Here is a 26,766-nt window from a genome sequence, read left to right as displayed (position 1 = left end):
CTGAAGTACTATCAGAGTATTGGTTTTAGTCTTTTGTAATCAAATGCAAATTCAATATGGAGATGCAAAAAAAACAACAAAACAAAACCCACCCCCACCAAAAAAACCCCAACAAAACAAAACAAAAACAAAAAAAACCACCACAGACTGAATTTTTGGGGTAATTTAAAGTTTATTCATTGGGAAAATTAAACAGGTCAGAGCAAAGACATTATGAACTCCATTCAAACCAACTGCAAATACCTAGAGTTCTGTAGAGAAGCATAGGAGGCACATATACCCCAGATTAGGCTGATAAACTACAACCTGCTGAAAAATAAAGCCTTTTTCCTTGGAAGGAGTAGAAAAATAATTAAATTCATAATACCATCTTGGCTCCTTTTTTCAAGTGCTTAGTTTAACCTGTGATACCTCGTGTGTCTGAAAGGTTAATGTCGTGAGTGCATCTACAAGCAGGTACATCAGTGGGCTCGCTGAAACACCAGGGCCCGTTTTTGAGTTCAGGAGCAGTTCCACACCTTGCAGCAAACTCTTCTGGAGCTCTCAGAGCCACCTTCTGTTTGGTGTTAACAAAGCGCATTCACCTAAAGCATACTTCTAATGAATGTGTTATCGAACATGTGCCTGCTATTAAAATTACCATTATTAGTAGCGCGCTTTTCTGTCACGGTTTACAATTGTAATTGCTGGGAGAGGTTTCCATTCAAGTTCTACCAACTTCGCGGGGCCAGGATTTCACCCGGTTCTGATGTGCAGCACCACCTTTTGCCAACCATCGGTAAATCAACGTGCAATTGAAGCACAAAGTTATGCCTATATACGATCTTCAAAATTCGGTGGATAATTTGTTTCTTCGGACAACACAGTAATGTCCTGTTTGAGAGGTCCGTACCTTAATTCTAACCATCCCTACCATTCTCTAATAAATTTGTGATGGGTTTCATACAAAACGCTGGTGTCGGTGGCTCACGGTTTGGGCGGGTCACGGCCCGTGCCGCTCCCCGCGCCGCAGGGGCTGCCGGCTGGGGCGCCGCCCGTGCCCCGCCCGTGCCCCGCGCCGCTGCCCCTCACACGGCCGGGCCCTGCCCGGGCCCCGCGCCCGCTCCCGGCTCTCGCTGCAGCCGCGGCCCTGGGAACGGAGCGGGCGGGGCTCGGCTGCAGCCGGAGCCTTTGCGGGACGGGACCGCGGCTCCCGGAAGCACCGGGAGCCGGAGCGAGCCGAGCTGGGCCGGCGGTGAGCGGCGAGCGGGGCCGCCGGACGGGCGCGCAGGTGGGAGCGGAGCCCGGCCGGGGCCGTGCGTGAGGGGCGAGCCTGAGGGAGGCCTGGGGGGAGACGTTTGGGGGCAGCGGATGGGGCGGGAAGCAGGGCTGTGGGAGCGGGCTGGGGAGGGAAGGGGTGGGATTGAAGAGACACCGAGAGAAATGTCTGCAAATGGAGCGGCTTGGGCAAGAGGGAGGGAGGGTGAAGTTGCTGTGGGGAGGCGGCTGTGTGCGAAGTTGGGAAGGGGCACGAGTCTGCCCAGAGCCCTGTCAGTGCTGCTGAGGTTGTGACTCCCGTGCTGGTGCTCTGCTGAGGAGATCCTCACTGTGCGTGATGTGATGCTGCATGTGAAGTTCACAGAAATGCACATTTGACAAGTATTTGCGTGGTTATCATAATTCTATACCAAGTTATTGAAATGAGAAACGCTCTAGTGGTACAGTACTTACGGATTAAGCAGAAACTCAGAGGATAGAGAGATAACAAATGTAATAATGCATGTTATAGAATAAACTGAAAGATAAAAGATGAATATCAGGAGGAACCTGAAGTTGTTTCATTTTATTAAATCCTATAAACTATGTTTTAAACCAGAGGCGGGAAGACTTGGATTCCAGATAAAATATTTTAAGGTAGTGATTGAGTGAAGAAGACTGACACAGATTTGAGCAAAAAAGGGGAGTGTTACTTGGGACATAAAGAAGGGATGCAACAAACCTTTCTAAAGCTGACTGAGAGCCACCTGAGTGGGAAGTTTTATTTTTCATGGTGGTCTCTGCATAGGAGGATTGGGATCTAAGACAGCCTTTGCTTTTTAAAGACCATATGTGCAGAATGAAAAGGTGGGTCTTAGAATTAACATCAGGCGATGGGCTGCTTTTCTCAAAATCTGTGGGGTTGCCTCTCTCCATAGGCACTGCACTTGACTTACCAGTGTGCTCACTGAGTTGAGCTACAGGCTGCAGGGTGAGTTTGAGGGAGGTGACACTTGTGGAGAAAGTGATTTACAATAATCTCTGCCTTTGGAAACTGTAGTTCCCTTGTACATTGTTAAGCATTGTGAGAAGAACTTGTGATTGAAAATCACAGTTCTGGACGATAAGTATCCATTGGTTTGGGATGCAGGATGTTGTGGTTGGTAGAAGTAGTATGTGTAGCAAAAATACTGGTTTGGGGAAAGACTGGTTCTAGTAAGTATGAATTTGCTTTCTTTAGAGCAATGTATTGTTAGGAGTAACTCTGCCTCCAACAATCCTGCAGGCTGCCTACGCAGCCTCATTCCTTATTCGGGTGATGCTGTTGTTTGCAACAATGAGAAAAAGGCGGGGATCATCTGTGCCAAGTACCTGTGGAATTCAAGTCACATGTCCCCTTAACCAGTTCTGGATTTGGCAGTCTTAAGGGAGCACAACACATACTTATCTTTGGGACGGGCTAGCTAGACACAGTTATTCCTCCCATACTGTTCTGGAATTGTTTACTTCCTGGGCTTATTCTTCACTGCTTACTTCAGTTCCCACCGTATTCAAGCTGCTTGTGCAGGCTACGTGCCTGTGCTGCACAGCTGGATCACATGAGTGTAGGATGTCTCTAGAGGGGAGGAGAGATTCTTAACATCTGTACTTCTCAGGATCTAGCATGATGGTTCTGAGTTAGGAGCTCAGGATTTTGCCACTGGATTTCTGAACTTTGTCTTACATTTATAACTCTTCAGTGCAGTTCAGTTGTCTCATTTTGTTTGTAATTACTAGCGTGCTGCAGTGCCTACAGATTGATTTTCCCTGGAGGAGTTTGTGTTATTCTACTCCAAGTAGGTCACCTTGACTGAGGTGTTTGACACACTGTGTTGCCTTGAGCACCCAGACTTGATTTGTAATTCATAAATAGCATAAGTGTAAGCTGCAGCTGAACCCCAGCTGGATTCAATGTTCAGCCTTTCAGCACCTTAAATCAAGCTCCTTCATTGGTTTATACATCTGCAGGAACTGCATTCCAGCCGTCCTTTGGTTCGTGGCGTTGCACTCCTGTGTGCTTGAGGAGGGGCGGGCATTTGAACTGAAACCGAGAACTGAATGGCTCCTTGCTTGCAGAGGCTGAGTGTGGCTGCTGGGATCTATCTGTGCTGTGATCTATAGAATGAGCACAGTGTATGTTCTGTGTGAAAATGAGATGCAGTTCAGGCAGCTTGTATCAAATTTCTGTGCTGGCAGGCAGAGTTTGGCTTAATGACTGTTAAGTCAATATAAAAATATTGCACTACTGGGCAGAGTTGGAGTCTTCATCTTACAAAAAATGCTGGTGTTAACATTTAGCTCAATGAGGGCCTGAATTTCCAGAACACAGAATGTTTATACTCAATATGTGATTTGTATAATATTTATCAAACCAAATTTTCATCAGTCAAAAAAATGCAATCTCTGTATTCTTAGGTTTGGTGTAAAGGATAAAGGTAGTGGGCTTAAAGAGCACTTAACCGCAGATCCCACATTTTAAGATTCACAATGTTTTACTCTTCCTGCCTGATACATATTAGAATGCTGGGGTTTTTTCCCCCCACAAAAGAAAGAAACAAACGGAAAACCTTTGGGAGCTCATAACAGCTCACCCACGTTCCCTTTCTGCTCAGTTCTCTGTCATGTAAGAAAACCTTTCCTGAGTCCCAAGGAATTTATAGCATTCTCTGAAACGAGACTTTAGTTAATAGTTAATATGGAATTGCATTCCCTTTGTTAAACTTGGCAGTGTTGGAATTTCCTGGTTGAGTGATACATATGGCCAGTGAACCACTGATAAAGCCTCCACTATCTTTGGCAGAAGCCAAGGTTTTGGAGCAAAGTTGAGAAGAAATCGTTGGTTGATCTTTAACAGTTACCATTTAATGAGTAACTGCTCTGAACCTAGGTGCACTTGCCAGTTTTGAAAACCATCTGCATGGTTTTAAAATGGCCAAGAGTTGTAGTTTGACCCCAACTGGCAACTAAGCACCACACAGACACTTGCTCACTCCCCCTGCTGGGATGGGGCAGACAATTAGAAAGGTAAAAGTGAGAAAACCTGTGAGTTGAGACACAGACAGTTTAGTAGGTAAGGCAAAAGCTGCACATGCAAGCAAAGCAAACCAAAGAATTCTTTTACCACGTTCCATGGGAAGGCAGGTGTTCAGCCATCTCCAGGAAAGCAGGGCTCCATCATGTGGAACAGTGACATGGGAAGACAACGCCATATTCTGAACCTCGTCCCTCCTTTCTTCTCCCAACTTTATGTACTGAGCATGACTCCATGTGGTCTGGGATATATCCCTGTGGTCTCTTGAGGTCAACTTTCTTGGCTGTGCTCCTCCCAACTTCTTGTGCCTTCCCAGCCTCCTCACTGGTGGGGTGGAAGGCAGAAAAGTGTAGTTCCTGCTCAGCTATAGTGAAAATGTCCCTGTGTTATCAGCACAAATCCCAAATCCCTGCCAGCTGCTGTGAAGAAAATGAACTCTACCCCAGCCAAAACCAGCACATGAGATACAGTTGTGCCTAGGGAGCAAGATGACGTTGTAGGAGCAAGGTCCTCCAGTGATCTACTGTGTTCTGCTTGATCACATTGTCTTTAAAATACCATTTGAATGGAGTTATGTTTTCAGTTCTTTTCGCTGGTTGAATTTTTTTAATGTAAATTGAGAAATTGGAAATATTGCCTGAAGGATCTTTCATATGAAAAAAAATCTTCTTCCTCAGTTTCTGCTCAAAGAGTAAGCAACAGACTTTGCTAGAGGATTTGCTTTTTACCACACTGCTGAAGAATTGTACAAACTCCAAGAGAAGCACAGTTTTGGGTTTTTTTTTTCATAGTGTACTTAGTGCACTTTATAATGTCTCCAGCAAGAAAAAAGAGTAACAAACTGGAAAACAAAAGAAAGAGCAAGGTAAGTTTTTAAATTGTGAAGTTATTTGCAGTGATTTAGTTGCAAAGTGCCAGGTATTTGGGGAGGAACAGCTGACAATTGTAGACAGCTTATGGGAGGGAACAAATAAGAAACCTGTTCGCAGTATGAGGAAAATGGAAAACATAGTACTGACATTTTAAAGTGAGAAATACAAAATATTTAGGACATGCATTACTACAATTACAGTGACATGACAGATTTCATCTTGTGGTGGTGAGAGGAGAAAGAACTGTATTATAAAATTTTAGCAGTCCAAATATGATAGTTAAATTATTTGTGTGTTGTAAAATCTACTTCAGAACGCAGTTCAGCAGCACTTAACTAGATTTGGGGAGGTCTGTGCTCCCTCTGTACCGTGTGGGATATTTGTCATAAAATTACAGAATGGTTTGGGAAGGGATCTTAAAGATCATCTGTTTCTGACTCCCTGCCCTGAGCAGGGACAGCTTCCATAGACCAGGTTGCTCAAAGCCCATCCAGCCTGGCCTTGAACACTCACTTACAGTAATGGAGTTTCTCCAGTTCTCTGGGCAGCCTATTCCTGAATTAGCCCAGCCCAGGCCCTTGCACTTGGCCTTGCTGAACTTCATGAGGTTCCTTCTTTCCATTTATTTATATATTTAAAGTACATGTTGTATTTATGTACTACCTCTGATAAATACAAAGCTATATTCACTCAAAAAAAAAAAAAGAGTATTTATGTAATGGAAGTTTCTCCATTACAGTATTTATGTAATGGAGGAATGTAGTTGTGTTGCAGAAAATGACATGTTACTTGAGTGTTATCCAGCACAGGGAAGAGGGCAATGTGTATAGAAAGTAAGTGAAGCATAGAAAGAAGTTTTATAAAGATAGGTTCTTTAGGTTCAGTGAGTTATCTCTTACTCCACCTTCCAGTTGGGCTTTTCCTTTGTTGACAGCTTATTGTATTTGTATAGCTGTGGTGTCAGCACTAGGTTCATATTTCACTGAAGAAATACGAGAACACCATCCTGTTTCTTTAATCTCTTATCCTGACTTCAAACCAAGTGCTCAGGAAGTTTGTCCATACATGTACCACTGGAATGACACAGAGGCAGGCTCAATCAGTGTTTATTTTCCAGCAGATCCCATATGGAGAATTTGGTGTAGTAGCACAGAAAATCTAAACTTTGCCTTTGGCAGTTTTGAGAGGCTGGTTGTCTACTTCTGTGTTGGGCTTTGCATTTTAACTGATACACAAATGCCTTTTGTTGGTTGAGCAATGTTAAACTGATTAGTCATAAAATGGAATAAGACCTAAGAAAAAGAACTCCTGTAACTTGGCTTTTTTACTCTAAGAAACTGTCAGCAATGAAAACATTTCACAGCTAGGCTGGAAGGAATTTAATTCACGTAATGACATCACTCTGAAGATTTGGAGCATGATACTTGTTAGTTAATTTTCCTTTTTTAAATTAAACTTTACTTGTGACAGAGTATGGAGGAGTAAAGAAACAGTTGCCAATGGAAGTTACTTTTGTCAAATCTTTTGGTGAATTTTACTTACTTTTTTGGTGTGAGACTTGCTGGAATTTGCTGTTAATTTTTTTTCTTGTCTTTCATCTGCTTCTTCAGATAATGTTGGGTGCTTGGAGTTTTACCTGTAAGCTTCTCTGATACTCCTTGTAATTCTGATTTTGAGTCCTTCTACAAAGTTAAGAATAGAATCAGTTCATAAACTAATCCTTAATTTTGCATAGGATTTTGCAACAGTAGATACTTACCAGCTGAAAACTTCAAAAGTTTATACCATCAGATCTTTAAAAGACAAAATTTTAAGATTAAGAATAATCTTATTGCTCTGTAGTAAACAGTGATTAGTATAATGGAGTTTTGGTATGCTGTTAATTAAGTCAATTTGATTATGGCCTAGTTTCATCTGCAAGTTTACCGGTATTTGAGGAGGGAAAGTGTAGGGATGAAGTAAAAATAAAATGTAAAATATTAAGTTTTAGCCTAGGTTGCAGGTATTACAAAGGGAGATGAAAATCTGCAAGTCAGAAATGTATTCATTTTTGAATCAATATTATGAGCTGAAAATACGTGATTTTCCACTTCAAAAAAATCTGCTTCTTTTGAAGAGTTATTCTTCAGACTTTGGACAGTATGGTACTTTGAGCTGAAATTATTACTTCCTGTATAGATTGCTTTGCTTTCGTTTGTGTTCTGAAAACCTTTCCAAGGTCCTTCTCCTTTTTACTTTCAGGGAGAACAGTTCTTCACATAGAATTCAAATTTTATGCAGCTGTGTGTACTGAATCCAAATGTTATGTGGCTGTAAATCCCACCTTGGCTTCCTGAGTATTGGCTCCTTTATAGGGCTGCCTCCCTTGTGGCTGCAGGGTGTGTCCATGGCACACCGAAGAAATTACACAGAAGGAACTGATTTTTTTTTAACATTGGCTAACAGAAGAGTTAGTCTGTGTTAAAAAAATAGACTAAAATAAGAGTTAAAAAAAAGAGTGACGAGCCCAGTCCCTGAGGTGAGTTATTTAGTATTACAGTCAGGGAACTGCAGGTCCTTAGCACAGCCCGGTGTAAGGTGCAGTTCAAAAGTCAGAGTTCATATCACCACTCAACTTCCAGTCTTTGAATTAGCAAATCTAAATCAGAGTTTTCAAACAGATGCATCCTGCAGACTACAAAGTAGTGCATCCAAAGCCCAGTAAGAAACTCAAGTTGTAAATCTGTACAGGAAATGCAGTGGGAACTTCAATCTCATTGTTGGTTTATGACAGTCCAGGTGTGGACTGTTACTGGAGGCAATAGTTCATTTGTTCTGTGACTGCACAGGCTGCTGCTGTGAGGGTAGCAGGAGCTCATGGCTACAAGTGAGCTCTTACACCTCTGGTAGTCACTTCTAAATCTAAAGGTGCTGTATGACTGCAGTTGAAGACAGCCCAACTAAAGTTGACTATCTTGCTCCTTTTGTGGATTGTTCCCAGTTTGCAGAAGAGGTCTGTGAGCTGATAAGCAGGTCCTTTAAAAGAGAAGAGACCAGGAGAGCTGATGAGGTGTTCTGTGTGCTTAGGAGAGAGTGGTTATATTATTGGGCTGTGTACATTTCAGAGCTCTAGTTCCTGCTTGGTGAACCACCTTGTAAGTACAGCATGAAACTTCACACATTTGCTGTCTACAAGCCTGTCTTGTTGATCACTGACAGGACAACTTTTAAAAAATACCCTTATTTCAGCTATCATGCTGGACACTTAGGTTCCATTCTACGTGCACTTCTGGAACTCTGAAATGCATTAGTGACTTCCTTGCATTAGCAGGAAATATTTCCTGCTACTGGTGCCTTTTTGAGACACATTGTTTGGGGAAAGTTCCCTTTTTCTATTATGACTTCTGCGGAAGAGAAGACAGAAGTTAATGATGTGGTATGGATTCTTTATGGCTTTGTTTATGGGTTTATCAAAGTGTTGTGCTTGTTGGTTTATTTTCATGCTGATTGCTTTGATACTTGCTCCCTACCATACTAGTGATTTACTTTTAAAATTACATTTTTAGCTGATTCATAAATAGATGGTTGTATATTATGAAAAAAATAATGTGAACATTATTTTTAATATTATTGCCTGTTTTGAAGGTTACAGAATTGATATCTGATGATTTTTGACATTTGTAAAACCGTTTGTCATTTCAGGCTGACAGAATGCAGAAATTTGTGTCCAAGTCAGGACAGATATGTGTGTTCCCATAATCTGTATTTTGTTCAGAAGCATTTTGAAAACTAAAAACAAACAAACAAACCAAAACCCCAAAACAAGTGTGCTTTCATGAAATTTAGTGGTTTTTGTCCTAACAATATGTTGCTTTTTATTTCCAGTTTTTCAGGTCTGAATACTAAAAAATGAGGTAAATGAGAACAGTGAAAGAAACTGTTTGTTCAAGTTGGCTCACATAAATGTCAGTTTTCTCTAGTATCATAGGCAAGCCTTTTAGTGACATTCAGTATTCTTCTCTCAGTAGGGTTTTTTTTCCTTTACCTTTTTTCTCCTCTGTGTTGCTGGTACTTCTCCAGAAAGCATGGTCTCTGAATGTGCTTGCCACTTCTTCATCACTTTGCAGGAACTGTTCTTTTTCTCCTACTTGTTCTCAGCTGTAGCAAACTTACTCATCAAAGTTGTTGTTCTTCAACTAACAGATCATCCCAGTTTTGTTGTTTAGGGTGCATAATTCCACAGTTAGCACCCTCATGTAATGGATTATTTCACCAGAACCAGTGGAAAATAGCAAACCTTGAGCATTGTCTGCAGCTTTCTTCTCGTTCATGATTTATATTTCTGTCTGATTCATATTGCTCCAGTGCAGTTGCATCTTTAGTATTTGTTTCTTCAGAAGTTAAATGAGATTATAGTTCATACAAAAGTATATCCTATTAAGATTTCTTAATGAAACCTTGTGTATTTCTGCATCTTGGCATTTTTTTCTTCCTTATTTGCCAGTGTGCTTTTACAAATATGTTTACAAAGGCATGATTTTTGAGATAAACAATTTTATTGTGTAAGATACAAGTGTGTACTTCATATCTTTGTGGCTGTTGATAATTCACTCCTGTTTGCAGGTTACTGCAATGTCTTTTAAGTGTCACTGTCATATAGGTAACAGTTTGACTTTGAATATTTGACTGGAGAAAACTTATAAATATTTAGAGACAGGATAAGGACTAATCAGAAATATTTGAAGAATGTAGCTCACCAAATATCTACAAAACCAGCAATGAAATGCATCTTGAGCTGGAGAAGTGCAGTTAGCACTGCTTTAGTTCTAGCCACAAATACTTCGAGGTAGCAGCACATCCTTGAGCAGCGTGGACAAAGCTGTGTAGTTAATGAGTCAGAAGCTGTGTGCCTGCAGGTGTAAAACACGAGGACTGCTCTGCCACATGCACCCAGCAAGTGGGCTGTGTCTTGACTTCTGAAATTAACCACATGCATTGTCTTGGCTTGTAACTCTTCTTTTGCTTGTAAACATAGTTGTAAACTTCTGGTTATTGTTCTGATTTAACTTTGGCATTATAAAAAATGGCTGGTTTTGAATAAGTGGGCAATGAAGGGAGTAGAAGATAAGCTTTTGTAGAAAACAATCGTTTCTGTGTATGAAAGTTCTTTATATGAAGCATAGCAAAAATTGTGTGATAGTCTGAGTAGCAGCAAGGATTTTTTAAATCTCCTTGTCATATATTGTGCTTGCAAAATGAAAATTACTGTCTCTGTTAGTCTTCTGCAATAAGTTAATCCTTTAAACTAGTGGCAAATTGCAAAGAAAACTGTGTCCACTTGGTGGAAGTTCCTGGTAGGGGTGAGGATGGTACAGCTGTATTAATATGAAGTTTGTGGTAGTCAGTGCAGCCTGGGAAATCAGTTCCAGTCACCTAGTCATCTATATTCAATGAATTTTTTTCTGAACAGGATAATCAGCAGTACAGGTTTAGTGCTGCCTCCCCAAAGCTTCTCCTTCCTTTCCATGTCTTCCTTTCCAACTCCTTTCCCTTCATTGCCAGGCACACCTCTCATTCTCATTTAAAGCAGCCCAACCCTCACCCTGCTTTTGCTGGCACGGTGCCACCTGGCAAGGCAGACACTGCAACCTGACAGCCTTGGGAGAGGTGGAGGAGTGGGAGGATCTCTTCAGTCTGGGAACAGCTCACTGCAGCAGCAGTGCTGGGCATTCTGCTGTACCCCAGCAGAAAACACCTTCACCTTGAAACTACCTTCTGAGCTTTCACCTACATAAAGAAATCAGTGATTCCCAATATCTGCAATATTACCTGTGGGTTTGTTTCTTTTTTTCTGTTTCAGAAAGGAAAAGGTCAAGAAATGTCTGCCCATTTAAAGTACCTTTCCTTGGGCATCCTGGTTTTCCAGACCACAAGTTTAGTGTTGACCATGCGCTATTCTCGGACACTGAAAGAAGAAGGACCTCGTTACTTATCCTCTACTGCAGTAGTTATTGCTGAACTTCTGAAGATTTTGGCCTGTGTTCTATTAGTCTACAAAGACAGCAGTATGTGTCAAATTTTGCACCAAGTAATTTTCCTAATCAATATGCTGTATTGTAGTGGCAACTGCAAAGCAGCCATGTGAGTACAGGCATACAACAAAGCATTTCCCTTCTTGTGTAAGAAATAGTCTTGGAAAGACAATAATCATACTGCATATTTGCTTGAGAGAATGAATACTGGGGAGGGCAGGAATGAATTTTATGCTAACATCTCAAAGTTTGTGTTTGCTCAGACATTTTAAGAAATCTGTATGTAGAAGTAGGAAAAAATGAAAAGCTGTAAGTATGTCCAAAGCATGAATGATAATTTAGAAACCTGTGATAAATGGCAGATGCAGAAGGGAAGAAGCAATTTCATTGTTACATGAAGAATCATAGTTTTAAGCTAAAAAAAAGAAAACTGTATTCACATTTACTCCAGTTCTTATTTTGTATATTTAAAACTGAATTTGTCTAGTTTGTGTTTGATTTTCAACAGCTTAAAAATGTCAGTCTATATATAAATATTGACGACTGTAGGATTCTAAATATGCACTTTTTATATGGTAGTCTTTGATACATTATCTTAAATTATTGAGGCAATTTCAATAAGTTTAACTCAAAGTATTTTGAATACTTTTTTTCATTCTGATATTCCAGGCTGCAGGAGGCCACTTGCAGCCATATTTCACATGTACAAGGCCTGTGAAAGTAAAACAAACATAGATGGTATTTTCAGGTCTTGGTGTAGTGATAGCTATAAAAAGGGGCTACAGTTTAAGAACAGAACATTGCTGTTTCTCTTTTTTTCTACTCCTTTGCTTTTAGTGAATGTCTAATTTTTTTTACTGTTTCTTTGGGTAGAATGCAATTTACGAACTCTGAACAGAGTGCTACGTGATGAAATCCTTAACAAACCAATGGAAACCCTTAAACTCGCTATTCCTTCAGGAATTTACACTCTTCAGAACAACTTGCTATATGTAGCATTGTCAAACCTAGATGCAGCCACATACCAGGTATTGCATGTTTGGAATTCTCTGTAAGCTTCAAAAAAAAAAACGCCCTTGAATTGTGGTAGTAGTAACTGTTCCTGGTTCTTCTAGGTTACATATCAACTGAAAATTCTCACCACAGCACTGTTTTCTGTGTCCATGTTGAGCAAGAAACTGGGCGTATACCAGTGGCTGTCACTAGTGATATTGATGACAGGAGTGGCATTTGTGCAGGTAAATATTAGCAGGTGTTTTGTGGGGTTTTAATGTGTTTATTCAATAAAAAACGGATTTCTATGCTGATTATCCAGCTTTCTGATTCACCAGCTGCACACGAGCACCAGAGTATAGTCAGGAGCTACGAATCACAACTGGCCAGGTCTGGAGGACACCAGAAATGGTTCAAAGGCAGAAGATGACACCTCTTTTGCAACCCTGTGCTCTACTATAGAATGTGACAGGGCCTCTGCAGCAACCTGCAAGTAATAATGATAGCAATTTTTATTAGCACGTTTCTTCAGGCATTAGGAATTCAGAGATCTTCTCTGCCAGTACAGGCTGTGTTCACTTTGTCATATGGATTCATGGCAAATTTACTTTGGACTAATTTCAAAAACCTAAATTGGCCTCAGTTCTCAACAGTGCAGGTATCAGAGTTCATAGTTTTCAGAGGCCAGGATAAGAGACTATTCTAAGAATTTTTTGCAGATTTTAGTATACTTGGAAATCTTTATTTTAAAATTTAAGGATTTGGGAAGAGATATGGTAATTAAATTCAATAATGAAAAAAGAGAACAAAATACTCTGACAGTATTTAACAGACTTCTCCAAAAGTTTTTGTCCATGGCATTGCATTTTATTCAGCTAGCCTTAGACACATTGCAAGATTTGACTGGTCTGCACAATCACCAAAGAGGGGCACATGAAATAGACATTTCATCCTACCTTAAAGACAGCTGGTGTAAGTAGTTTTCTAGCTGTGCTTATATTTGTAAGGTAAACAACTGTTGGGTGGCACAAGTTGCTGACAGAGAATGACCATGATAAATCACACTGGGATTCAAAAACAGTTCTTGCTTATAAAATATAAATGCTGCAGCTGCTTAAATTGATGAGTATTCTCCCAGTTCAGGCACAATTTTACTCCTTACAAATACATAGAAAAATAATTGCAGCTTTGCAGTCCTTTAAAAGTATTTATGGTGCAAAATACAAAACTTTTCAAGCATGTGATTGTGTGTATTTAGCAACTGTTACTGTTGGTGGAAAACAAATTTGCATTTTGTAGATGCTCATGACTTGATTTCATCAGTGAATTTTGTGTAATTGTTCTTACATCCAGTGGCCTTCAGACTCTCAAGCAACACCTGCTAAGGAGCACTCAGCAGGATCACAGTTTGTAGGCCTGATTGCAGTTCTCATAGCGTGCTTTTCTAGTGGATTTGCTGGAGTTTATTTTGAGAAAATTTTAAAGGAAACTAAGCAGTCTGTGTGGATCAGAAACATTCAGCTCGGTAAGTTTAATTTTAATCATCTGTTAGAGATATTGTATTCTGAAGCATTAAGACAATTGTGCAAAATAAATGTATAAATAAAAAATACCACCAACATTTTAGTATGCTGCATATATGTTGTTTTAAAACCAAAAGTCAGACTCTGCTAGAGGGAATTATAGCAGTTGCTTTCTGATTTCAGTCTAGTTCTTCATTTACTTTGTTAATAGAGTATCTGTACATTTGTGCAGAAACTGTCAATTGAATTTTTTTTACTATTTTTTAGAGAATATAGGAATATTAAATCAAAATATATTTCTAAGTCAGTGTTTTGAGATGTTTTAAAAGTAACGTATTTTTTTCTCTTGTGCCTGGGTAGGCAGCTTTTTGTATTAATAGTGCAAACTATAAATTCTGCTTTGTTTGTGAACAAAGTGGAAATAATTATTTACTGTTATTTCAATACCAAAGGTCAGTTTCTTTTGTGTGCATAATCACTGAGGAGAGGCATATGCAAAAGACCAGTCCATTTTAACTGTTTGTATAGCTGTACCTACTGGGCACCTATCAGTGTGCATCACATTATATGAACATCCCCTATATTAACATATATTAACCACTCTAGTCTTCACCTGTAGGCAAAAACTGTTTATGGCATATTTGAATGAGTGCACTGAGCAGAATTTGGCCTTTCCAGTGCCTTAGGATGGACTAGGGGTCAAATCCACACTGTAAAGTTAAGTCATGAGATGATTTAGTAGATCAGAGCTGTGTGGTGAGTCTGGTGGAATGTAGTGCAGTACTGTAACAACAGGAGATGGTGTGGCTTCTTTTGTAATTAGTTAGTTGGTCAATAAGCCATCTTTTTTCCTCTATTTTCCTACTACTGTATTTTAATTATAAGTGGTTTCAGCTTAAAAAGCAGAGGTTAATTTTGAATACCTTAAATCATGTTTACATGACCATAAGTGTTTTGAAACTGCATATAGTGGAAGGAATCAAAACTTCTCCTTACTAGATGCTTGTATTTATGGAAACAGTGTCTATTCAAACTAAGTTTCCTGAACAGAGTATAGGGAATACAAAAGGAAACATTATGTTAGGGAATTTTGGGGGCAGAGAAGTGTTGCTAGCTGGGGATTGGTCCAGGATTTAAGGTGAGATTTGGTATTTTGGGTGGAACTGCAATATAAAATCCATTGCCAAGGAAAGCTGATTATTGTTACTTTCAGTTTCTATGCTACATTAGCAACAGATATCTGAAATAAATTCAAGTGAGAATTCATAATTGTTGATAAATCAATAATCTCAAGTATTGTTCATGTTTTTCTACAGCACACAGAAGCATGTACACTTAGTTTGATAGCTGGCCTGGTCATATATTGAATGTTCCAGTAATTCTTTGTGAAACAAGGAGATCAGAACAGACTGCTGAATGCTGACTCTTCAAGGTTATGAATGACTAGGACAGAGATATATGAAGACATAAATCCCTGATTATAGTGAGAATCAGACACCTGAGTCTTGTATTTACTTTTGTAGTGAGCTTAATACGCCTCAATAGGAGGTTCAGTAGAATGTGTTTATTACTGAGGTTGTTCTCAGTTCAGAAATAATGCTGTCATATTTCATTAAGTTTTTTAGAAACTATTTAAATTCATAAATACAGTTAAACAATACATATTAAATACATATAAAAATAAACACAGCTTTTACAGTACAGCTTTCATAAAATATGTAAAATGTGAAATCGCATTTTCAAAAATACACTGGTGTTCTTCTTTTTGCAAGTGCAAGGTAGTCACTCACTTCAGACATTGTATTATTCAGGAGCCAGACATTCATAAGCAAGAACTCTGAAATAGAGTTTTCTTAAAACACAAACAAAAAACCTGTATGTCCAACCAGGTTTTCATTTTCATATCCATAGAGAATTATTAAAACTGTAGAAAATAATGGGGAAATAAATCAGAATTGTTTTAAAAATCAGTTTTTAATGCACATCAATACCATAATAAGGGTGTATGAATAGGTTATTGTATTTCTTTATCTTAACAGATCAATTGGAAAATACAAATTTACAAATGGTTTAATCTGAATGATAACTACATTTTTCAATCTGCCTACAAAAAGAATTATTTCTTGTCAAACAGAAGGTGTTATTTTCTTCAAAACAATTCTGGCTTTTTCAGATGCACAGAAATGTGATGAAAATCACCTTTTTACAGAGAAGGAATAGAAAAAAGTGTTGCCCCTTTCCTGCTCTGGACTAGAGCAGACATCAGTCGCAGAAGAGCTGCTTACGTGCTTACCTGCTTGAGGAATTAGGAAAAGCTTCTCATTTGATAGAAGAACACTGGACTCACCAAATTAAAAACCACGGTCTCACCTCAGATTCAGCTTTTGACATTAAGTCTGTACTAGTAAAAATTCATGGTGTTTGAGACTGGCTCAGGAGAATCCCATTTCAAAGATCATTGTCTGAATTGGCAAATTGCTAATGCTGCTCCTGCTGTGCCAGAGACCTTCTCTTCCCCTGAGTGTTTTCCCTGTTTTTCTCTCCAGGATGTAGGTGACTCCAGCCTTCAGTCATGACTAGTTTCAGGAAAACTGAAATAGCATATAAGTGAATTTTTCTCTATGCCATAAACAAAAATCACTCCATTCCAGTAGAAAGCAATGGAAGATAAGTATATAAGGATATCATAATGGAAACAATCAAGTGTGGAGAATAGCTTTTAAAAGAGAACAGCAAACTGATTGCATTTGGATGTGATGATATTGCAAGTGACAGTCCAATTTTAAAATCAGAAATACATGAGCAGCCTTTAAGGATGAGGAGCCCATTTGCATGTTTTTCACCTAAAGCTTCTAAATCAATCTTGTGCTTTCAGGATTTTTTGGTAGCATATTTGGACTGATGGGTGTTTACATTTATGATGGAGAGCAACTGTCAAAGAATGGATTTTTTCAAGGATACAATAAACTTACTTGGGTGGTGGTTGTTCTACAGGTGAGACCTTGTGTTGCATGTTTCTGTGAAGGCACTCAGAGATTTACTCTTCTATAAATAACTGGGGAAGCTAATGGGTGTTTTTGAAGGTGCTGAGAATCCTACAGTTGAAAGTCTGATCTATCATTATTATCATACTCTAAATGAAAATCTGGAAAATATATAGCAAGTATGTAATTAAGAATTGTGCAAATTAAAAACATGTGAGCATTATTTATTTTGTGATATTTAAAATTATCTCTCTAAATGACCTTCCTCATGTGGCTAAAAATGCACAGTATGAGCATTTCCACTCATTTAATGGTGGTAATGTGATCAACAATTTCTTTAATGGGTTAAGAAGTACTCCTCCAATATTTATTTTCAACAGTACATATTCCTAATATAAAATAAATGTATTGCTCCTCCACATAGACAAAGGCATTTCCTAAAGTAGGTGCATGGTTTTAAAGCAGATGCTCTCAGTCAAACTATCAGTTTGTGAATCCAAACCTTGCTATTTTATCAGGCACTTGGAGGGCTGGTGATTGCTGCTGTTATAAAATATGCGGACAACATTTTAAAGGGATTTGCGACTTCTCTCTCCATTATACTGTCAACATTGATCTCCTATTTCTGGCTGCAAGATTTTGTCCCTACAAGGTAAGAATTATTTTCCACGTATACTAAAAAAATTAGTTGAAAACTTACTGCTTACCAGATGTAACTGCGAAAATAAATAAAAACCAAATCCCATCCAAGCCACACTTTCGAAATGTCTAGGTCCAGCTTGCACACCAAAGTTTAACCTCATCCCGTGGCTAACAGGGAGTTTCTCAGGGAGGTGGCTCGGGGTTCCGCGGCGGCCGCGCTCCCTGCGGCTGCTGCCGTGCCCGGGGCCGCTCTTCGGCCCGGCCGCGCCCCCTGCGGCCCCGCGCGGGCACCGCACCCTGCGCTGGGGGCCGGGACGGGAACGGGGCTGCGGCCGCTCCGCGTCCCGCACTGCGGGGCCGGGAACGGGAACGGGGCTGCGGCCGCTCCGCGTCCCGCACTGCGGGGCCGGGACGGGAACGGGGCTGCGGCCGCTCCGCGTCCCGCACTGCGGGGCGGCACAGGGACATCGCCTGTGTGCTGCCTTTCATCGCCCGCACCACGGGCTCTAACACAGGTGATTGCAGTCACGCACTATGGAAGTGATGCTCCACCTCTGAGTTAAGGACACCCAGAAGCCCAAAGGCAGAGCTGTTTCTAAAGGCAATGCCACGTTTAGTAGTGAGAACAGCCGAGAAAGAAAAAGAAGTGCTTGCTCCGTTCTTCTAGGCCCCGTACAGTGTCCTGATGCTTTGGGGATCAGACTGTGGTGCCTCTGTGTGCCATTGGTTTGCACAAGGGTGGGTTGAGAACACTGCTGTCTTGGCAGTGCATGTTCCTGTATGGAGTGTAGAATTAATAATTCCACTTCCAGGTGTAGGAATAGGGTTTTACTTATGACTGACCAACCCTCCTTGCATATGTTACAAGTACTCATAACATAAAAATATTTTTAATAATATTTACAACTTTTGTATCTGGTACAAAGAAACATCTTTTTATCTAAAAACATATATTTGCAATACTATGGTCCCTTCTATCCCTACCCATTCTGTGATTCTGTATTATCAGGGCTTAAGCATTCAAAAAAGGAAATGAATAGCTGTTTAGGCTTAAGAAGTGGAAGACATTGAACTTAAATTATAAGTAGATTATATTTGTCCCATTAAAACAAATGTAGAAAGTGCTTTAAGAATTTCTGCGTGTTTAAATGGAAAATTAATAAGTAACTTAACAGCTTCTGCAAACATGTTGAAAATTAAATACAGCCAAGTAGCAGTATGTAGAATTTGAAGCGATCCCATTTAATAAGACTTGACTAACTTGAGTTAATCAAACTTAATCTTTAGCACCTTGCTTATGCTAACAGTGCATTTGAACTGGAGCTGTGTAATTGTTTCCGTCACATAACAAACAGTTTTGATAGGGGTAATAGATCTAAAGTACCTAAATGCTTGAATGTGTTGCAAGGGGCCATGTCCCAAAGTAGGCTAAATGTATTCTCTGAAGGATTATCATGTCATATGCCACAGTTTTTTTAGCATTTGGTTCAGAAGATGAAATTGTTGATGTTGTCATGTCTGTGAGGAGATTCTTTTCTAAAATGCATACTGATCATCTCCTGGCTTCAGTTATTTTGTATCAGACTTTAACTATCAAAACGACTTGAAAGACCAAAATGTCACAATAAGGAAGATGCCTTTATTGTGTTTTCATGAGACAAATCTTTCTGTATCTGGCAAAAATTAGATTATATTGACTTGCAAACTGGTTCTTGGGCAGCAGTAATTTGTTTCAACATAAGCTTTGCACTTGAAAGCAAACAGAGCTCCAACAATGCAGTATAAGAATGGGTGGGTAACCACAAAAGCTGCTTTTCTTCAGCTCCTGCTTCCATTTTGCACACATTCTTTAGGTAAAAATTTAAGAAAAAAAGGATTGATCTGGTTGCTTTTGGAAATTGTTCCATGAAAGTGTATTTTTAATTTTCAGAATATGTTAGTATAATGACACCTTAAATTGTGGTTACAAGTTTCTTACCTCAACAACTTTTTGCATCCCTCTAAAATATATACACACAAATTATTTTGCTCTTAATCCATTGGACAAATATAATTTATCTTTCTGTTTTCCTCATGGAAAAATGTCCTTTCTTTTGATTGTATTGCATAAATGAATTTGCATCAACTAAAACAAACTTTTTTTTTCATCCCTATTCTATTCAGTGTCTTTTTCCTCGGAGCCATCCTTGTAATAGCAGCTACTTTTCTATACGGTTATGATCCCAAACCTGCAGGAAATCCCATTAAGGCATAGCAGACTTCTCATCAACCTGCTTCTCGAGATCATGCACTGGGGGCCTTGCTAGCACTGACATGTGGGAAGTGTCACTGTGCACTGCAAGGGAAGGATGACTGCCCTGATCATATGGAAGAAATGCTGAAGAGCAGTTCTGAACAGCCAGAGGGGTTACAGGTGGAGGGTGATGCTGTCTGCAACTGATGGGGGGGGAAATGTCAGGGGAATGCCCAGTGCAACTTGCTAATAAAAACTTGAAAGGAGCCAAAAGTTTCCAAGAAACTACAATTAGGAATGTTTACAGCTTTTGACTGAGATTGCATCAAAAGAATACTGTATTGACTGCTGCAGAAATGTGTCCTATGCACTCTTTGAAAGAGCACATGACAACATTGTCAGATTGTATGTTTTTGCTATTCAATTCTATTTAATCTCAGTAAATATGTTTTTAACTGTTTGTCTATTTACGTGAAATGAGCAGAAAGTCATAGTTCTAAAGCGATGGCTCTAATTAGGTACTCCTTATTAAAACTGAAAATTGAAGTATGATTGAAAGACACTTTCACAATATCAAATATTTTTATATTTTTAGAAGGCTGATTTAATAACAGAAATCTGTTATTAAATTATAATATTATAATTCTGTTGCTTCTATAAAACTGTTGTAAGAATGTTAACATTCTCACTGAAGTACAAAGGGAGGAATACTCCAGCCTTCATCAGCCTGTAGTGTTGGAGCAGATGGAATAACTCTGGGAACCCAGGCTGGAGGTTACCACACTAATGTGGGAGCAGCAGTAGGGTTGTGATGGGTGCTTGCTCAGATGTGATGTTCATTCTTTATTTTTTTTTTTTACTAATTATAAATCAACTTTTTAGTAGAAACTTAAAAGTAGTTTTTGTGCTTCAAATAGCCTCTGAAGATTTTTTAAACCATTATTTCGAAATCAAAGAGCTCATAATAAGCATTTTAAAGGCGTTATCAATTGTCTGTAACAGCTCCATCTGGAGATATTATGGTATGGCATCTGTATACTGTACTGTACTTTATTACAGAGGTGTTTTTTAAACAAGTGTTGTTTACTCATGAACTCTTCCAGGCTTTTTCTGTATATTTCTATGTAATGGCTTAATTAGAGTTTTGGTGGGGTTTTTTAAATTATTATTATTTTGTTCTGAGAGTCCTTGAGCCAACAGACCAAAATGGGTTCTCTGGACCTATTTGTTCTAGTAGTGGAATTACTTTAATAGGAAATATAATTTAAAAGCAATTAATTGTGCAATAGGTAAATACAAAAGCATGCTGTTATTCTGTTTAAAACAAAAACTTCACAAAGAAACTTTGCTGCAATTAGATCAGTTAGACTGTTATGAACACTTCACTTGAAGAATTTGCATATAGTCAGAAAGACAAAAAAAATGAAACTAATAAACAAAAAAAACCTGTCTTAAAAATCATTGGTTTTCAGGTTCACAATGGATGTTAATGTCGGGTGACACCTGTGATGGTGCATTTATATAAAAGCATTTTAGGAGTCTCTTACCAGTAGAACGGCAAGTGGTAAAAATTCCTTTGTTCTCTCCATGCCACCACCTCCTCCATGCTGTTTCTCACATCTGTCTTGTACTAAAGAAAATGTGTGATAGAAACGTGTTTTAAAATGTTTACCAAAGTACCTCATTTGATTGACAAGGAGATTCTGTAGGAGTGCTCTGAGCTTTCTTAGTGAAGTATTGTAAATGGGAAAGGAAGAATTCCACTTATGTCAGTCAAGTAAAAATAGTTTCTTTCTTCTGTTGGCAATTACATGTTTTATCAACATTCTGTTTGTTTGTCTTATCAGAGCAAGACATTAAAGAAATATCAGAGCTCTGCCTAGGGCTTGCTAAGCTTTTGTGAACTGTGAATCTCTCCCAGCATGTTGTAATTGCAGTAGCTTTGCTACTTGGCGATCAACTATCTAAATGGGCGTTCTGTGTTAATATTAAATCTTTTACGTGTAACATTCAATTGGCACAATCTTTGAAAAGTCCCATTTAGCCATTTCCCCCTGCAGTGCAGCCTGAGGTAAGACGTGTGCGTAGAGCAGCGGCTCACGGCGGTGCCAAGTACAGAACGGGACCTGCACAGCTCTGACATGAGGTGGGAGGTGTTGGTAGTAATCTCTCAGCTGGAGTTTGGCCCTACACAGTTATACTTTTGATTTCGTAAAACACAGTAGTGGGAGTGTTCAAGTGATATAATTGGTTACTTTCTTTAGAAAAGTCTCCAAAAAACATAAAAAGCAGGTTGAGAACACTTTAAAGCCAGTTGTACAGGAAGGGACCAAAAAAGCCAAATAATTACCACGTGGCTGGAACTCTGGGATATGTAGCCTGGTTTTAATATTTCAGGTGCACCTGTCAATATTTGCCAGGATGTTTAAAGGAAGCACCAGGCATATGTGCTCTTTGCTTTGGAATAGGATGCCATATGGCTTTGGAAAACTGTCTGCTGTACTAAGGAGCAGTAGCTCCTTTCTGTAAAGGAACAGTAACTCCTGTCTGGAAATCAATGACTTCCATGCTTTCAGTTGACAGTCCAATTCTGTTTTCCAGCAGAAGGATAGATCTCGTCACAGACTTGTGGCTGAAAAGGAAGAATGAATTAGAATTTTTCGTTGTGTTTTCTCACAGAGAGGAAAAGCTCTTCTCCGAGGTGTGACTCTGGACAAGGGGAGGTAGCACGTGTTTTGTGAGAACAGAAGGGATTTGAGGAGGGCTGACTGATTTCTGTAACCTTTGCCTCGGGGACCATATGCACATTTTCTCACTGAGATACTTTTGTATTTGGATTTTTATTTTTTTTAAGTAGCTTTAAGTCTATAACTCATTAACTAACCAAAGAGGAATAGCTAGCACAGAGTTTTGGGAGGTACTGGATAATGTGCTTTGAGTTAGCCCTGAAAGCAAATGCTGTGGGAGTGTAACTTCCCAAAAATAAACTTGTCTTTCTGAACTATTTTCTGATTTTTAGACAATGGTTTTGTTACTTCAGTTGTATATTTAGGAAGCTAACCTATACTTAGCAGAATTTTGTTTAAATATTTATAAAGTTATAGAAGTTATAGCTAGCTATTTATTTGCAATAACTTGAATTATGTGATTTTTCTTTCTAGACATATATTGGGTATACTGGTATTTATTGAATACTTGGATATTTGGTAGTTTTATTTGAGAATCTCTGGGATACATGGTAAATGGTCAAATAATTATAAACTTAGGACTATCTTCAAAGCAAAATAGATCAGTTCAGTGGTAAAAAAAACTTGAGTCTAATAAAGTAAGATAAATTTTTCTTTCAACATTGTATTTCTAAGCAATCCATAAGTCCCCAAAAATGTATTTTCTCAAAGAATTCAGATAATTGTGTAGTTTTATTCAACTTCATTGTTTTAGACAAACTTTAAGAAAACCTCCTTTTTTATTTGTTTCACTAAAGGGTAAATTAATGTTCTAGATTAAACTTGTAGAGTGTAACACTTTTGGTTTTTTACTACAATGTTTTATTAACTATTGTTTTATTTTTCCTCAAGAAGACAAAACAATCCCATTTTGCTCGTGTTCCATGCACGTACAGGCCTCTCAGAGACTCTTAGTAGTACATAATTCTTTTGTGTGTGTTTCTAACGTATTTTTGTGGCTGTAATTCCAAATACTGTAATAGATTTTGTTCATTTTTTAAAATTGATAAATGAAACATTGCATTTCTTCTGGTTTTTGTTGTCAATAACTTTCATATTTGAATGTATTTCCTGGTCAGCCCTGCATGTTCTATTGTATTTAAGCAATTGTCATTTTCCAGATTTGAATTTGTTGCTCATTTTCCTCCTGGTGACAATGTTTCTTGCTGGATATTGTGTTGAGGAGGATTATTCATTCCTTTCATATCTGAAATCTATGTTTGTGAGAATGAGTTATTAAAAAACAGGTTTTTTTCTTTGTGTGTGTATTAGAAAAGTAACAGTTATGTATAGCATGGTATTATACCATATATGTGTAATGTGTCATTACCTGAAACGGTGCATTACTGTGAGAAAGACCAAATAGTGTTTCCTTGCCTTTGTTTTAATTGTTCTTTTCATTTTTAATGCTGACTATTTTCCACAGGAAGAGAATCCTGCTCTTTCCAGGTAAGCTCATTGTATGTTTTTAGGTATCTAGAATTAAGACATTTTACTGAAGAAAAATTTGGGGCAAAATGCAACAAAATATGTGGAATTGATTAGATCATATGCTTCAGTTATTGTCCAAAGTTCTGTTCAGTTGAATTCTTACCTTTTTATAAGTATTTCTCAGCTGAATTTATAACTTTCTAGGAGAAAAAATAGTGACTGACTTGCCATTCAGTGCTTGTTCTTGTTCTTGAATGTCTGCTGCACATTTGCATCCAAGAGTAGATGTGGCACATTAACTTGTCAGCAAACTCCCATCATCATTCTGACTGTAATTAGCCATATTCACTTCATTAGTGATTTATAGCTCAGTAAGAATTGCTTATATGCTAAGCATATGTTTGTGTTTGCTGCCATGAGTATGATTTTTTTAGATTTTTTTAAATTTTGTCCTTATTGTCAATATATGAGCACAAATATATTATTCAAACATTGTAGCAAAATTTCTAAGGTAGTCTTAGTTTTTTACATGTTGATATTTGTGTGTGATTACATTGAATACAGTTCCAATATATGGTGTTTCCAGGCAGTTTGGAAAAGGTTTTTTTTTTTGGTCTCACACTGCTGAACACTGGAATGCATCTTACATGGCCTAACACAGTCCTTCTTTTAATCCATGTTGAGGTAAAATACTGTATTTTATTTTCTTCTGTATGAGTAGATAACGCCACTATAGTAATAAACTGGTTGAAATTAAGCAGTGGCTTTATTAAGAATATGATTTTAAACTGTTTGAGAGCTTTGTTGAAAGGAGAGGCTTGTCTTATGCATATTTTTGCAGAAATAAAACAACATTTTAGCTAATGCTTATTATTTCACAATATAATTTTAGTATAATTTTCTATAAATTCTAAGGCTATTGGATGGTTTTTTTGATGGTATCTTTTAACATACATACTGAATGATGCCAGCAATTTAATTTTGACTGAGACATGCTTCTTTTTGACCATTTTGTCATGACTTCTTGCAGTGTTCTTGTGATGCTCTTCTGGTCTGAAACCCCAGATGTGCCCTGAACCAGGGGTGGTAGGGAGCACCTGAGTATCAATACCGAGTTATAGTGTGGGCTGTGGCTGTAAAACACTGTAACACTGTAAGGAGCTATGAATGGCTGTAATTTATAGTGTAACAAAGACCTGAGCAGAGTTCACAAGCAGTTTCTGTAGATGATGGATAACATGTTTCTCTGCCCGTTCTGCAGATTCATTTATTATAACTGGGTCATTTCACCAGCAGTTTTCAGGACACTTAATGTCTATCAGTTTCTTTGGTCAATTTTGCCCTGCTCTGAATGTTAACATGCAACATGATTTAAACTGAAAGTTTTATGCTATTAGGTAACAAATGAATGATTCCTTATCTAGGGACATGGTTCTTCAAGACTGGTGTAAAGGCACTCCCTGAGGAATCTTACCTGAAACTAGTGAAAGCATCATCTACCTGTGCTTTGGAATACCCCTAGGGAGATAAGTATTCTGTCCTTTTTGATCCCTCTTCCAAAATGATGGAAATGTCTTCTACGGCTAGCAGGTAATAGTATTTAATTAGTATAGAGGATTGAACACTGTGGGTGTTTAGATGTTAGAGACAATTCTTGTTTCTCTTCCTCAGGAGTTTGTGTTAAATAATGTTAAATATTAAGGTTAATGTTACGTTAATACGTAAGTTAAATAATGTTAGAGCAGGTTATGTCAGGACATGTGTAGGTGAGTGGAGCTTAATATTTGAAAATATGTAGCTTGCTGAATTTCATGACAGCAACAGCAAATTTATTCTACATTCTCATTATCTGAGTTTTTTCTACATTCTCATTATTTGAATCATCTACTCTGTCTACATGAGCAAACTTTGTACTTAAATGCATTTTGAGTAATGACATCAATATCAGTGTTGGTCTAATATGAAGGTATGGATAGACAACCATCTTGTCAGCCTGGTTACCAAATGACTTTGCTGACATTGTAGTTGTGTTGACTTTTTACATGAATCCCTTACATGTCACCTACATGCCTGTGTGTGACTTTCCCACCAAAATCTAACAGCACTCTGAGGAATAGACTTGAAACTATGCCAGCATTTTTCAGACCCCTCTCCTTTTCAAGTAGAATTGGGACAGAATTGTCAAATACTTCATGTGACACCCTGATACTTGTAACAAATAACTGATAATAGCAAACATTCTAGACCCGCTAGACACATCTTGGTTTCATGAGCTGGAGTCGGCTTGTCTTTGTCTAGATCCATTGCTGTGAGTAGGGCTGAGCACTGTTCTAAATTCCTTTAAAGGTGCATTATGATGAGATAAGAGGCGCTTGATCTTAAGGCTGAGGGTTTAACCTAAGCCCACACGGTCTTAAGCGGTGAGTGATTGACACCCGTTAGGTAACAGGGGCCTCTGTACCTCAGGGATAAGTTCCACTGTTGGCAGGGACAAAAAGCTGCTCCTGTGTAGCTGAGGTTTTGGGGGAAACGGGGATGTCACAGGAGCTGGGGAGATGGAGATAAGCAGCGAGAGGGCTGAAAGACAGAGGACTAAGAACATAGGGACTGATAATGGATACAGCCATGGAGGCTTGTGTCTGTATCATGGCTGTAATGCTGCAGCACGGACAGTTGTTGCTCCTTAGTGATGCCAGACATCAACAGCAGATGAATTTGTAAGCCACAGAAAGCCTAATAATGCCGGCAACATGTTACTAAAAGATTGTCTCCACTAATTGGCATGCTGCTCTGGGGAAGCTGATCCCTGTTATCTTGTTACTTGCAGGCGCTGTGGTAAATCAGAACCTGGGATGACCTGCCCGTTTGAAGGTCTGAGAGCTTTCGTTTAAAGCTTGACAGTAAGAAAGAAGAATATCTGTCTGCGAGCTGGATCATTAGGGTGATTATATCTGTTCGTGTACTCTGGCTCTAGAAATGTCAGGTACATCCCGTTCTAACTGCCTTCCTTTGGTCCTTTTCTCCGGGCGCCTCAGCAGCTCCAGG

The 26,766-nt window shown here is 38.8% G+C and overlaps 1 protein-coding gene and 1 long non-coding RNA gene across 13 annotated transcripts in view; one reads left to right on the top strand and one right to left on the bottom strand.

Moving 5' to 3' along the window:
• The window catches only part of SLC35A3 (solute carrier family 35 member A3), a 40,283-nt gene extending 15,238 nt beyond the window's left edge, over positions 1 to 25,045 (top strand). For 4 of the 11 annotated variants that reach the window (XM_064428127.1, XM_064428126.1, XM_064428125.1 and 1 more), the window contains 7 exons: positions 11,018 to 11,222; positions 12,063 to 12,217; positions 12,305 to 12,427; positions 13,536 to 13,707; positions 16,581 to 16,699; positions 17,208 to 17,341; positions 19,495 to 25,045. In XM_064428127.1, the coding sequence (XP_064284197.1) occupies positions 11,018 to 11,222; positions 12,063 to 12,217; positions 12,305 to 12,427; positions 13,536 to 13,707; positions 16,581 to 16,699; positions 17,208 to 17,341; positions 19,495 to 19,585 (999 nt within the window). In that variant the 3' untranslated portion in view covers positions 19,586 to 25,045. Of the gene's footprint in view, positions 1 to 1,128; positions 1,271 to 4,667; positions 5,172 to 8,049; positions 8,171 to 8,213; positions 8,313 to 8,353; positions 8,594 to 11,017; positions 11,223 to 12,062; positions 12,218 to 12,304; positions 12,428 to 13,535; positions 13,708 to 15,021; positions 15,138 to 16,580; positions 16,700 to 17,207; positions 17,342 to 19,494 lie in introns of those variants that run through there. The other 7 variants (XR_010366296.1, XM_064428133.1, XM_064428131.1 and 4 more) reach the window with 7 other exon arrangements.
• On the bottom strand, positions 1,468 to 8,049 carry LOC135305028 (uncharacterized). 2 transcript variants are annotated; one of them, XR_010366299.1, is made up of 4 exons: positions 7,502 to 8,049; positions 6,721 to 6,860; positions 4,397 to 4,630; positions 1,468 to 3,390 (listed from the first exon to the last, which is right to left on the bottom strand). It is a non-coding gene; the product is annotated as an uncharacterized LOC135305028 (long non-coding RNA). The 2 variants fall into 2 exon arrangements; XR_010366298.1 differs by having other exon boundaries at positions 1,468 to 4,630.
• Positions 25,046 to 26,766: the final 1,721 nt, after the last annotated feature.

Source organism: Passer domesticus, chromosome 7 (assembly GCF_036417665.1).
Source record: "Passer domesticus isolate bPasDom1 chromosome 7, bPasDom1.hap1, whole genome shotgun sequence".
Classification (NCBI taxonomy): domain Eukaryota; kingdom Metazoa; phylum Chordata; class Aves; order Passeriformes; family Passeridae; genus Passer; species Passer domesticus.
Note: the sequence above shows the minus strand (reverse complement) of the source record. Positions and strands in the feature narration are given on the sequence as shown.